The 14,726-nt window shown below is 43.5% G+C and overlaps 1 protein-coding gene across 1 annotated transcript in view; it reads left to right on the plus strand.

Moving 5' to 3' along the window:
* The window catches only part of LOC109905940 (X-linked interleukin-1 receptor accessory protein-like 2), a 444,323-nt gene that overhangs the window by 52,217 nt on the left and 377,380 nt on the right, over window positions 1-14,726 (plus strand). Inside the window, exon 2 of the mRNA XM_031789841.1 lies at window positions 877-979. Coding sequence (XP_031645701.1) covers window positions 898-979 — 82 coding nt within the window. The 5' untranslated portion in view covers window positions 877-897. The remainder of the gene's footprint in view (window positions 1-876; window positions 980-14,726) is intronic.

Consider the following 14,726-nt stretch of genomic DNA (forward strand, 5'->3'; position numbering starts at 1 on the left):
ATAACTGACCCTGTATATAACTGACCCTGTATATAGCTGACCCTGTATATAACTGACCCTGTATATAACTGACCCTGTATATAACTGACCCTGTATATAGCTGACCCTGTATATAGCTGACCCTGTATATAACTGACCCTGTATATAGCTGACCCTGTATATAACTGATCCTGTATATAGCTGACCCTGTATATAACTGACCCTGTATAAACTGTAGCTTCATTCGTGTGTATTTGTATTTGTATTTCTCTTCTCTTATTGTCATTGTTTGTTATTTTCTTGTTTTATTCTGTATCGTTGGGAATGTTTGTAAGTAAGCATTTCACAGTAAGGTCTCCCTCCACCCTTTGTGTTCTGCGCATGTGTCAAATACAATTAGATTTGATTTGACAACCCAACACTAGTTTAAATTGCCTCTCACAGAGGGGGGCTGGAGAGAATACAGGTGTTGCTCATCTGAAAACTGGTGTTCATCAACTTTTCTTTGTATATTTCTAGTGATGTTGGTAATACTAAGACCCTTAAAGCAGCTTCAGATATAGCCCTTTATCCATGTCAGCTGTGCTTCCTTCACTCTTTCACAAAGACATAAATCAAGTGCCCACAGAAGTATTACAGCTGTGTGTTTTCAGTTTGTGAACTTCGAAAATGGGGTGTATGGCATAGATCAATAGTTTCTATATGTTGTTATAGTTACTGGGTGTGTTGTGTCTGAAGGATAAATGAATGAACAGATCGATCTGTCTTGGAAATGGAAAGAAATGACAAGTCTGATATCACCCAATATGTTTTGGTGGACGGATGGAGGGAGTGAGCAGAGATGTCGGCCCAGTCATAAGACCTGTTATCCAAACTCCATTCTTCTTTGTGTTCCAGCTGCCACCCGAAGTGTGAAAGATGAAGCCCTCAGCCCTCATGTTCCTCCTTATCAGCTCTGCCGCCTGCATCAATCTCAAATACATCTCCAAGAGAAACTCGGGTAAGTCTACAAGTCTCCCTTTTAATCATGGCCAATCTATAGGTGACCAAAACTTTGATTCATTTGACTTTTGTTTTATCACGTCCCTCTTGTTGAAAGGAAATTCATTTCCCCATATCTATTCACTGACGCAACCTTGTGTTTGCACAACAAATGTGGAGGTCTTGATTTGCGAGTGTTATTGTTCAGTTTATTATTCTGTGTGGTGGTGTGTTGTCAGATGATGTCTACTCTGTGTGCTCTGTGCTACATGTGTTGAATGTGTTTGTTGCAACCAGATATCCAGTTTGAGCTGTATATTTGTCTTTCTTTCTGGCTTTTGGTGCTAGTGATGCCTTGTTTGGTCCTTCGTTCCTCCACAGAGGGAGTAAAGGTCAAATAAAAGCTCATTCCTTTCTATAGGGCTATCTAATCCAGTTCAGTCCCTGCTTTGGAGACTCATCAATGTGTTTTATCCCCCACTCACATTGTGTGTCTGTTTGCGTGTGGGTGAGGGTGTGTGGTGAGCAATTATGTTATCAGTGCCAAACGGGCTTTTATGTGGGCGGCAATAACATAGAAGCAATCTTGTCTGTCAGTTTCTCACCCAGTGTGAGATTGAAATGTTTGACATTTTCTCTCCTTGCAGTACCAGATGATCAGACAGAGACTGCATGTTATTTTGTTTCCCGTTAATATTTGATGTAACACCTCCCTGTGTGAGAGGAATTGCAGAAACAGAGTGTTAATTGTCAGAAGACAGAGACAGCTTTGATTCAATTAATGTTTTCTTTTCTTTTCAAGATGCTTAAACTTTGAGGAAATGTGCTGACGCTTTCAGCTGATGCTGAAATTGCTTTTTGTTAAAATCAGTCAAGCAATTTAAATTATGTTAGTAGAATTATGAACTAAAGACACTGAACAAAGAATCCAGGAATACATTAAATAAAGGAACCCCACAGGCCACGCAATTTTCCACTCTGGAGAAGAAAAAGCTAGCCGTGGCTTATCAGATATTATCTGATCAACCGCAATCCAGATAAAGTCAGCCTTATCAAAATATAAGAAGAAGAATCTAATTGTGTTTTTGTGGCCATTCCTGTTAAGATCTCACCTCCCCTGTCACCCCAGGAAGTTGTGTCCAGAGAGAATGTGTGCTCCTGATAATGCTTAGTAATTCGCTGAATTTCCATTGAGGGAAGGTTAAGGGTAAGCAGGCAACGAACAGCGCAGAATCTTTCTGATCTTGAAACGACAGGACACTTGAATCCCTCGGTTAATGCTTTAAAGTGCCCGGAGCATCCTGAGTGATTTTTTTTTTTTAAAGGTACTTGAAGCGTGGGACATACGGTTAAATAAGTCATTTCTCCTAGATTCTCTAAGACAATACCACTGCGACATGTCATGTGATTCATCTAAATGCAGCCATTACTTCCACCCCTTTGATTAAGAGCTGAATTGTGCATTGAGCTCTATAATGCTGAGCCTGTCTGGGGGGGAAATATATGTGGTTTCACACACTGGAGATTATTGCCAGGTTATTCATTTTTCAGGTTTTCATATGAAATGATGATGTTTTAGAATGATTGTTATAGTCTTGGTTTGATACATGAGTAGGGGAGCCATCTCTTAGTTTAACGTCTGTAGAGAAAGAAAGAAAAACAAAACTAGTGGTAATCTCAAATAAGGGCTCTAGGCCCAACATTAAACATCATTCTCCCATTCATATTTAATGAACAGAAACTCAATTAGCAACTTAAAAGATGCAGCAGTTCGTGTGACTTGGTAATAAAGGCATGTTTTATGATTAGGTAGCTGCTGCTAATGGGTGCAGACATAGGATGTAGCAGCAGTTGTGCAAGCCTCAGAGACTAGGAGTCAAGTAAATTGATTTAACAAAACAATTAGCGATAATATGTCCGTGGAAAGCCTGAAAGACCCATCACAAACACAAGTTTGGTTAAATAATTCTAACACGGCCAAGTTCAGTACGTCATGATGGTCTCCTGTTTATGAGTGTTATGCACAGTCCTTCTAAATAACTTTAAAGCTGCATTCTGTCTGTATGTGTCCAAAATGGCACCCTGTTCCCTTTATAGTTCACTACTTTTTACCCCCCATAGGGCTCTGGTCAACAGTAGTGCACTATATAGGGATAGGGTGCAATTTGCGACACATCCTCTGTCTGTGCGTTTGTCTGAGGAGCCATACAGTCATGTCTCCAGGAAGGTGCTCTAACATGGACTTTTAACTTCTCAACGAAGGGAAATACTAAGAATCTAAGGACATCCCTCTAGTGGTCCTTCTCCTGTAACCTCAGCCTCCTGCAGCAGCCCTGTTGGAGACGTCTTCTCCACTCTGTCAGATGGCAACCTTCACTGCCAAATAACCAGTCTCCTCCTTTGAATTATTTTCATTAATCTCTTAACATTGAGAGAAAAGATACAATGGGAGTGTAAAGGTTACTGATTTCACAACCAGTACACAATAGTTTAGCATATGAAAGGCCTCAGCTCCAACGTGTGTCACTAATTTCTGCCTACGCCTAAGCTCTCCGCTTTAATATAGCAGGTTCTGCTTCTGAAAGCTGTCACATAATATGAAATGGAACTCAAACAATAACGTTCTTCCTCTCTTTTAAAAAGCTGGGAATAGTCTTTAGTAATCTGCTTCAGACTGCTACTGGCTGTTTGTGGGAATAGTCTTTAGCAATCTGCTTCAGACTGCTACTGGCTGTTTGTGGGAATAGTCTTTAGTAATCTGCTTCAGACTGCTACTGGCTGTTTGTGGGAATAGTCTTTAGTAATCTGCTTCAGACTGCTACTGGCTGTTTGTGGGAATAGTCTTTAGTAATCTGCTTCAGACTGCTACTGGCTGTTTGTGGGAATAGTCTTTAGTAATCTGCTTCAGACTGCTACTGGCTGTTTGTGGGAATAGTCTTTAGTAATCTGCTTCAGACTGCTACTGGCTGTTTGTGGGAATAGTCTTTAGTAATCTGCTTCAGACTGCTACTGGCTGTTTGTGGGAATAGTCTTTAGTAATCTGCTTCAGACTGCTACTGGCTGTTTGTGGGAATAGTCTTTAGTAATCTGCTTCAGACTGCTACTGGCTGTTTGTGGGAATAGTCTTTAGTAATCTGCTTCAGACTGCTACTGGCTGTTTGTGGGAATAGTCTTTAGTAATCTGCTTCAGACTGCTACTGGCTGTTTGTGGGAATAGTCTTTAGTAATCTGCTTCAGACTGCTACTGGCTGTTTGTGGGAATAGTCTTTAGTAATCTGCTTCAGACTGCTACTGGCTGTTTGTGGGAATAGTCTTTAGTAATCTGCTTCAGACTGCTACTGGCTGTTTGTGGGAATAGTCTTTAGCAATCTGCTTCAGACTGCTACTGGCTGTTTGTGGGAATAGTCTTTAGTAATCTGCTTCAGACTGCTACTGGCTGTTTGTGGGAATAGTCTTTAGTAATCTGCTTCAGACTGCTACTGGCTGTTTGTGGGAATAGTCTTTAGTAATCTGCTTCAGACTGCTACTGGCTGTTTGTGGGAATAGTCTTTAGTAATCTGCTTCAGACTGCTACTGGCTGTTTGTGGGAATAGTCTTTAGTAATCTGCTTCAGACTGCTACTGGCTGTTTGTGGGAATAGTCTTTAGTAATCTGCTTCAGACTGCTACTGGCTGTTTGTGGGAATAGTCTTTAGTAATCTGCTTCAGACTGCTACTGGCTGTTTGTGGGAATAGTCTTTAGTAATCTGCTTCAGACTGCTACTGGCTGTTTGTGGGAATAGTCTTTAGTAATCTGCTTCAGACTGCTACTGGCTGTTTGTGGGAATAGTCTTTAGTAATCTGCTTCAGACTGCTACTGGCTGTTTGTGGGAATAGTCTTTAGTAATCTGCTTCAGACTGCTACTGGCTGTTTGTGGGAATAGTCTTTAGTAATCTGCTTCAGACTGCTACTGGCTGTTTGTGCCAGCCAATATTCAAACCAGATAAAAGACAGAAATTAAATTAAAAAGATCTTCAAAGACCCTTTTCACTGCTGACTTTGTCAGAGTGCTTCTGTGCTTTCATTCCAGCAGGCCTTTCACGTTGGCTTCTCCCTTAAGTCAAGAGAAACCCTGTCAACATACTCTCTGTGTCAATCCCACAACCAGCTAAACCATGGGGCTTTTCTGTGTGAAAGTATAGGCATACAGTACATGCATTTTTAAAGACACTAACATATGAATAGTATATGTATACCACTAGAAATAATGCACACAAAGATATGATATCAGATTTCTTAAATCTGATGTCCTAATGTTATATTGGGGGTACTGGAGGACTGGAGTGTGGATCCACAGGACTAAACAATTAAATCAGTATGGGGGTACTGGAGGACTAGAGTTGGGAACCACTGGACTAACATCACATCAACACCATTATCCCAGAAACCCTAGACCCACTCCAATTTGCATACCGCCCCAACAGATCCACAGATGATGCAATCTCTATTGCACTCCACACTGCCCTTTCACACCTGGACAAAAGGAACACCTATGTGAGAATGCTGTTCATTGACTACAGCTCAGTGTTCAAAACCATAGTGCCCTCAAAGCTCATCACTAAGCTAAGGACCCTGGGACTAAACACCTCCCTCTGCAACTGGATCCTGGACTTCCTAACGGGCCGACTCCAGGTGGTAAGGATAGGTAACAACACATCCGCCACGCTGATACTCAACACAGGGGCCCCTCAGGGGTGTGTGCTCAGTTCCCTCCTGTACTCCCTGTTCACTCATGACTGCACGGCCAGGCACGACTCCAAAACCATCATTAAGTTTGCCAGTGACACAACAGTGATAGGCCTGATCACCGACAACAACGAGACAGCCTATAGGGAGGAGGTCAGAGATCTGGCTGTGTGGTGCCTGGACAACAACCTCTCCCTCAATGTGATCAAGACAAAGGAGATGATTGTGGACTACAGGAAAAGGAGGACCGAACACACCCCCATTCTCATCGACGGGGCTGAAGTGGAGCAGGTTGTCCACATCACCAACAAACTAACATGGTCCAAGCACACCAAGACATTTGTGAAGAGGGCAAGACAAAACCTATTCCCCCTCAGGAGACTGAAAAGATTTGGCATGGGTCCTCACATCCTCAAAAGGTTCGACAGCTGCAACATCGAGAGCATCCTGATGGGTTGCATCACTGCCTGGTATGGAAACCGCTCGTCCTCCGACCGCAAGGCACTACAGAGGGTAGTACGTACTGCACAGTCATCACTGGGGCCAAGCTTCCTGCCATCCAGGACCTCTATACCAGGCGGTTTCAGAGGAAGGCCCTAAAAATTAGACCATTAGACCAGTATGGGGGTACTAGAGGGCTGGAGTTGGGAACCACTGGACTAAACCATTAGACCAGTATAGGGGAACTGGATGGCTGGAGTTGGGAAACACTGGACTAAACCATTAGACCAGTATGGGGGTACTGGGGGCCTGGAGTTGGGAAACACTGGACTAAACCATTAGACCAGTATAGGGGAACTGGATGGCTGGAGTTGGGAAACACTGGACTAAACCATTAGACCAGTATGGGGGTACTGGGGGCCTGGAGTTGGGAAACACTAGACTAAACCATTAGACCAGTATGGGGGTACTGGGGGCCTGGAGTTGGGAAACATTGGACTAAACCATTAGATCAGTATGGGGGTACTGGGGGCCTGGAGTTGGGAAACACTGGACTAAACCATTAGACCAGTATGGGGGTACTGGGGGCCTGGAGTTGGGAAACACTAGACTAAACCATTAGACCAGTATGGGGGTACTGGGGGCCTGGAGTTGGGAAACACTGGACTAAACCATTAGACCAGTATGGGGGTACTGGGGGCCTGGAGTTGGGAAAAACTGGACTAAACCATTAGACCAGTATGGGGGTACTGGGGGCCTGGAGTTCGGAAACACTGGACTTAACCATTAGACCAGTATGGGGGTACTGGGGACCTGGAGTTGGGAAACACTAGACTAAACCATTAGACCAGTATGGGGGTACTGGGGGCCTGGAGTTGGGAAACATTGGACTAAACCATTAGATCAGTATGGGGGTACTGGGGGCCTGGAGTTGGGAAACACTGGACTAAACCATTAGACCAGTATGGGGGTACTGGGGGCCTGGAGTTGGGAAACACTAGACTAAACCATTAGACCAGTATGGGGGTACTGGGGGCCTGGAGTTGGGAAACACTGGACTAAACCATTAGACCAGTATGGGGGTACTGGGGGCCTGGAGTTGGGAAAAACTGGACTAAACCATTAGACCAGTATGGGGGTACTGGGGGCCTGGAGTTCGGAAACACTGGACTTAACCATTAGACCAGTATGGGGGTACTGGGGACCTGGAGTTGGGAAACACTGGACTAAACCATTAGACCAGTATGGGGGTACTGGGGGCCTGGAGTAGGGAAACACTAGACTAAACCATTAGACCAGTATGGGGGTACTGGGGGCCTGGAGTTGGAAACACTGGACTAAACCATTAGACCAGTATGGGGGTACTGGGGGCCTGGAGTTGGGAAAAACTGGACTAAACCATTAGACCAGTATGGGTGTACTGGGGGCCTGGAGTTGGGAAACACTGGACTTAACCATTAGACCAGTATGGGGGTACTGGGGACCTGGAGTTGGGAAACACTGGACTAAACCATTAGACCAGTATGGGGGTACTGGATGGCTGGAGTTGGGAAACACTGGACTAAACCATTAGATCAGTATGGGGGTACTGGATGGCTGGAGTTGGGAAACACCGGAATAAACCATTAGACCAGTATGTTATCCTTTACATGCAGATCATAATCATGATGATATGAAGCAGTTATGTCATTAATTATTCATTGGTTTCCTGATATTTAATTGCCATGGCAGTATGGTTAACATTTAGAACTTTTAAATGTTCTTAAGTGTTTAAAATAAACTAAATTCCGCCACGTAGGTAAATGTATTTCCAGTGGGAACTACCAGTGGGAACTCATGTCATACTTATAACAGGATTTAATTTAATGTATTATAGATGGAATGTGATGGACTATTGCTGCCTCCGGGAATTTGTCTATTTAATAGGCAGCAAGCTATTCAGTCAGTCATCAAGGAAGCACAAACTGTTGAGCAAAGATCTCTTGACTCACAAACGAATCTGAACGCCACTCTCTTTCTGCCGCACTGGTCTCTCCCAGGAAAACACCCCAAGACATTCAGTCAGACACTGTCTCCACCGTCCACGACTCTGATATCCGCTGTTTGTTTCAAACTCAAATATTGATAGCTTCACACCATTTGACTTGCAGGCTGCGCACTTGACAATGTGATGAGCTTTGCTAATAGACACTTCCTTCTTATGTCTGCTCACTATGTGGCCTACGTGTAGATTGAGTGATAATGTAAATGTGGTAGTGTGAACGTAAGGGCAATTTAATGTGATGTTAATGTGTTTGGACAGGATGGGGCTGTTATATGTGGATGTCAGGATGGGGATGTCAGGATGGGGATGTTATATGTGGATGTCAGGATGGGGATGTTATATGTGGATGTCAGGATGGGGATGTTATATGTGGATGTCAGGATGGGGATGTTATATGTGGATGTCAGGATGGGGCTGTTATATGTGGATGTCAGGATGGGGATGTTATATGTGGATGTCAGGATGGGGCTGTTATATGTGGATGTCAGGATGGGGATGTTATATGTGGATGTCAGGATGGGAATGTTATATGTGGATGTCAGGATGGGGATGTTATATGTGGATGTCAGGATGGGGATGTTATATGTGGATGTCAGGATGGGGATGTTATATGTGGATGTCAGGATGGGGATGTTATATGTGGATGTCAGGATGGGGCTGTTATATGTGGATGTCAGGATGGGGATGTTATATGTGGATGTCAGGATGGGAATGTTATATGTGGATGTCAGGATGGGGATGTTATATGTGGATGTCAGGATGGGGATGTTATATGTGGATGTCAGGATGGGAATGTTATATGTGGATGTCAGGATGGGGATGTTATATGTGGATGTCAGGATGGGGCTGTTATATGTGGATGTCAGGATGGGAATGTTATATGTGGATGTCAGGATGGGGATGTCAGGATGGGGATGTTATATGTGGATGTCAGGATGGGGATGTCAGGATGGGGCTGTTATATGTGGATGTCAGGATGGGGCTGTTATATGTGGATGTCAGGATGGGGATGTTATATGGGGATGTCAGGATGGGGCTGTTATATGTGGATGTCAGGATGGGGATGTTATATGTGGATGTCAGGATGGGGATGTCAGGATGGGGCTGTTATATGTGGATGTCAGGATGGGGATGTCAGGATGGGGCTGTTATATGTGGATGTCAGGATGGGGATGTTATATGTGGATGTCAGGATGGGGATGTCAGGATGGGGCTGTTATATGTGGATGTCAGGATGGGGATGTTATATGGGGATGTCAGGATGGGGCTGTTATATGTGGATGTCAGGATGGGGATGTTATATGTGGATGTCAGGATGGGGATGTTATATGTGGATGTCAGGATGGGGATGTTATATGTGGATGTCAGGATGGGGCTGTTATATGTGGATGTCAGGATGGGGCTGTTATATGTGGATGTCAGGATGGGGATGTCAGGATGGGGCTGTTATATGTGGATGTCAGGATGGGGCTGTTATATGTGGATGTCAGGATGGGGATGTTATATGTGGATGTCAGGATGGGGCTGTTATATGTGGATGTCAGGATGGGGATGTTATATGTGGATGTCAGGATGGGGCTGTTATATGTGGATGTCAGGATGGGGATGTTATATGTGGATGTCAGGATGGGGCTGTTATATGTGGATGTCAGGATGGGAATGTTATATGGGGATGTCAGGATGGGGATGTTATATGTGGATGTCAGGATGGGAATGTTATATGTGGATGTCAGGATGGGGCTGTTATATGGGGATGTCAGGATGGGGATGTTATATGTGGATGTCAGGATGGGAATGTTATATGTGGATGTCAGGATGGGGCTGTTATATGTGGATGTCAGGATGTCAGGATGGGGATGTTATATGTGGATGACAGGATGGGGATGTTATATGTGGATGTCAGGATGGGGATGTTATATGGGGATGTCAGGATGGGGCTGTTATATGTGGATGACAGGATGGGGATGTTATATGTGGATGTCAGGATGGGGATGTTATATGTGGATGTCAGGATGGGGCTGTTATATGGGGATGTCAGGATGGGGATGTTATATGTGGATGTCAGGATGGGGATGTTATATGTGGATGTCAGGATGGGGCTGTTATATGGGGATGTCAGGATGGGGATGTTATATGTGGATGTCAGGATGGGGATGTTATATGTGGATGTCAGGATGGGGCTGTTATATGTGGATGTCAGGATGGGGCTGTTATATGTGGATGTCAGGATGGGGATGTTATATGGGGATGTCAGGATGGGGATGTTATATGTGGATGTCAGGATGGGGCTGTTATATGTGGATGACAGGATGGGGATGTTATATGGGGATGTCAGGATGGGGATGTTATATGGGGATGTCAGGATGGGGATGTTATATGTGGATGTCAGGATGGGGATGTTATATGTGGATGTCAGGATGGGGATGTCAGGATGGGGCTGTTATATGTGGATGTCAGGATGGGGATGTTATATGGGGATGTCAGGATGGGGATGTTATATGGGGATGTCAGGATGGGGATGTTATATGTGGATGTCAGGATGGGGCTGTTATATGTGGATGACAGGATGGGGATGTTATATGTGGATGTCAGGATGGGGATGTTATATGGGGATGTCAGGATGGGGATGTTATATGTGGATGTCAGGATGGGGCTGTTATATGTGGATGACAGGATGGGGATGTTATATGGGGATGTCAGGATGGGGATGTTATATGGGGATGTCAGGATGGGGATGTTATATGTGGATGTCAGGATGGGGATGTTATATGTGGATGTCAGGATGGGGATGTCAGGATGGGGCTGTTATATGTGGATGTCAGGATGGGGATGTTATATGGGGATGTCAGGATGGGGATGTTATATGTGGATCTCAGGATGGGGATGTTATATGTGGATCTCAGGATGGGGATGTTATATGTGGATGTCAGGATGGGGATGTTATATGTGGATCTCAGGATGGGGATGTTATATGTGGATGTCAGGATGGGGATGTTATATGTGGATGTCAGGATGGGGATGTTATATGGGGATGTCAGGATGGGGATGTTATATGTGGATCTCAGGATGGGGATGTTATATGTGGATCTCAGGATGGGGATGTTATATGTGGATGTCAGGATGGGGATGTTATATGTGGATCTCAGGATGGGGATGTTATATGTGGATGTCGATTAATTACTGTCCTAATATTCTTCCTCAAGAGCCAGGCTCTGCTTCATGGTGTACTATGTGACAGTTGTTTCAATGAGGAACCCCCAGATTTGGACATCATTCAATTAATCATGTAATTAATAAAGAAGAGAAGCCATAACCTATCCCCCCTTATGGAAGACAGTTATCACATTAATAGTTTAATATCCTGTAATCTTGGTGAATCAGCCCTTCTCCTTTTTCTCCGTCATGTTGGTTGCATTTAAAAGTAATGTCCATCTCCCCACCCTCGTCCTATCTCACCTGTAACAACTGCAGCCCATCAAGAGCTGCCTTAAATCTACATATTGCACTGGGATCAAGTTTTTCTCTATCTGTCAAAGTAAGGCAGTTAAGATTATGAGTCACTAAGAAAACACCTTTTCAGTGCACAGCTATCCCCATGGCAACGAGCCACAAAGTGAAAATGCCAACACAATTTTGACTCAAGAAGCCCTGCAACCCTCAACCCACTCGCCCATTCTCCTCTCCAACTCTGTCACTCCTATGGTCAATTATTTCACTGAACACGCACTACTTAATAATTTTTCATTCACTCTGCCATGTTGGCTCAACAGTGAAATAAATTACTCTGCCATGTTGGCCCAATAATGTCTTATATTACTCTGTCATGTTGGCCCAACAGTGTAATATATTACTGTTCCGCATTGGGCCAATAATGTAATATATTACTCCGCCACGTTGGCCCCACAATGTAATATATTAGATTGGAATTAACTCTCTATTTTCAGCATGTGATAAGTATTCATGTAATTCATTACCTGATTACAGCAGCAGTTTGTAAATAAGCTTAGAAACAAATGAACACTGAACGCCTCAACCATACAATAGTAAACGCTGCCCATATGATTCATTTTCTACCGCTTTAGGAGCGGAAGAGTGAAAAAAATAAATCAACATGTTTGGAATCTGTGGTCTCCCTGTAATGCAGTCAGACCTTTGAACATCATAGTGAGCAGTGGCCCGTTTCCAACAATTACACTGAAAAAGGCTTTCCTGTCAAAAAGGGGCCCTTGGGAACAGTGCTATGAATAAATATAAACGCACAGGCCGGCAGTTTTGTGGCAGGGGAAAGGGATTGAGACATCAGGAATCATTTCAACTAGTCCAGAATACGAGGACAAGGCGTGAAGAGTGATGACCATGCATTTAACTGCCACTCATGTAGTGTACCAAGGTTCAAGCAGTAAGGCTGGCCTGAATGCTTGTTTAAAGTGGAACTGACAGCGTTTTAAATACTTTGCAGATATGAAACAAACAGACAATCATAATATCAGTCAAAAATATTAAATTCCCAGTTTATGCTACAAAACCAACTTCATAAGAGGTTATAAAAATAGGTTCTATTTGACTCAAAATTTCAGGCACAGATGAATGCAGTTTATCAGATTAATATAATTCCGCAATAAATGTATTGGTAGTCCAAAAAATATATCACGTTGTAAATCACAGCTGGCCTGGTACATTGTTTGCTGCCTCCAATTATTTGGGATGCACTGTTTCAGTTTCAACGATTCAATATGTGACCCGTTTCAAGAAGCTAGGCATATGTCGCACAACACTACTTCACAGGAGAGGCATTTGAATGTATTTTTTTGTTGTTGTTTGTTTTTGAATTTTACCCCAATTTCATGGTATCCAATTGTTAGTAGTTACTATCTTGTCCCATTGCTACAACTCCCGTACGGGCTCGGGACAGACGAAGGTCGAAAGCCATGCGTCCTCCAAAACACAACCGAAACACTGCTTCTTAACACAGAACGCATCCAACCCAGAAGCCAGCTGCACCAATGTGTCAGAGTGACTTGGTGACCTGGTTAGCGTGCACTGCGCCCAGCCCGCCACAGGAGTTGCTAGTGCACGATGAGACAAGGATATCCCTACCGGCCAAACCCTCCCTAAACCAGATGACGCTAGGCCAATCGTGCATCGCCCCATGGACCTCCCGGTCGCGGCCGGATGCGACAGAGCCTGGGCTCAAACCCAGAGTCTCTGGTAGCACAGCTAGCACTGCGATGCAGTGACCTAGACCACTGTGCCACCCGGGGGGCCTTTGATAATCTTTTTTTGGCAGAAATTCCTTCTGGACGATGTGAACTTTCTTGTGCCATAATAACAAACTTGTATTCCATCTGTAAATATGAATACAATTGTTAAATGACGAGCCGTGTTAGTTTAGCCACAGAAAAAGTCAGGAACCTTCCTGCTAGCCATGATAGGCTAAGATAATGGCTGGGTTGTACATGCCGGGAGATGAGTTTGGATTGATCTGCCATGTTGTATGCTTCTTTTCTATAATTTGCATGGCTAGTTGTAGCTTAATGTTAGCTAGCTAACATTGAACCTAGTTGGTTAGCTTTAGCTACCTACAGATTCATACTACAGCTATGACAATCAGTTTGTATTGGTAGTAGTATAAATTGAGATTATTCATTTTTTAGCTATCTAGCTAGCTACATGTCTAAACAAAAGATTCCACTTCGTCAGATGATTACATGACCCATCAAGTTATCCAGGTGTGTCTAAGGGTGATTACTGCCATCTATTGTATTTCAGGAACATGTGTACATGTCTAGACAGTAGTGACCCATCGACATAGCTAGATGTGGCTGGGGGGTGGTTATATAATTTCTTTCACATGACCCATCAATTTAGACAAGTGTGTCTGGGTTAACATCATCAAATAATTATCTGGACACTTTCTGTTTTTGATATTGCTACTGTGCAAATATGCAAGTAACCATTTCACTGTGTCATTTACACATTTTACAATGGCATTTTAGTCATTTAGTAGACACTCTTATCCAGAATGACTTACAGTTAGTGCATTCATCTTAAGATAGGTAGGTGAGACAACCACATATCACACGCATACAAAGTACATTTTTTCTCAATAACGTAGCTATCAGTAGAGTCAGAGATAGAAGAGGGTGTCAAGTGCAAGTGCTGGCCCCTTTTTTCTTCACTTCCTGCCTGAATGACGTGCCCAAAGTAAACTGCCTGTAGCTCAGGCCCTGAAGCCAGGATATGCATATAATTGGTACCATTGGAAATAAAACACATTGAAGTTTGTAGAAATTTTAAAATAATGTAGGAGAATATAACACAATCCAAAGAAAAATCAACCGGAAAGTTTTCCCTGGATGCAATTCCTATTGCTTCCACATGGTGTCAGCAGTCTATGTTCAAGATTTCAGGCTTGTAAAACGAATAAGAAATAACCGTTTTAGTAGAACGACACAGTCATGGAAATTTGTGTTTGCTTGCGCCATAAAGACTAAAATCAGTTTCCTATTGAACATACTTCCTTCCGAAAGAAATATTATAGTTTGATTACATTTTA

Source organism: Oncorhynchus kisutch, linkage group LG15 (assembly GCF_002021735.2).
Source record: "Oncorhynchus kisutch isolate 150728-3 linkage group LG15, Okis_V2, whole genome shotgun sequence".
NCBI lineage: Eukaryota > Metazoa > Chordata > Actinopteri > Salmoniformes > Salmonidae > Oncorhynchus > Oncorhynchus kisutch.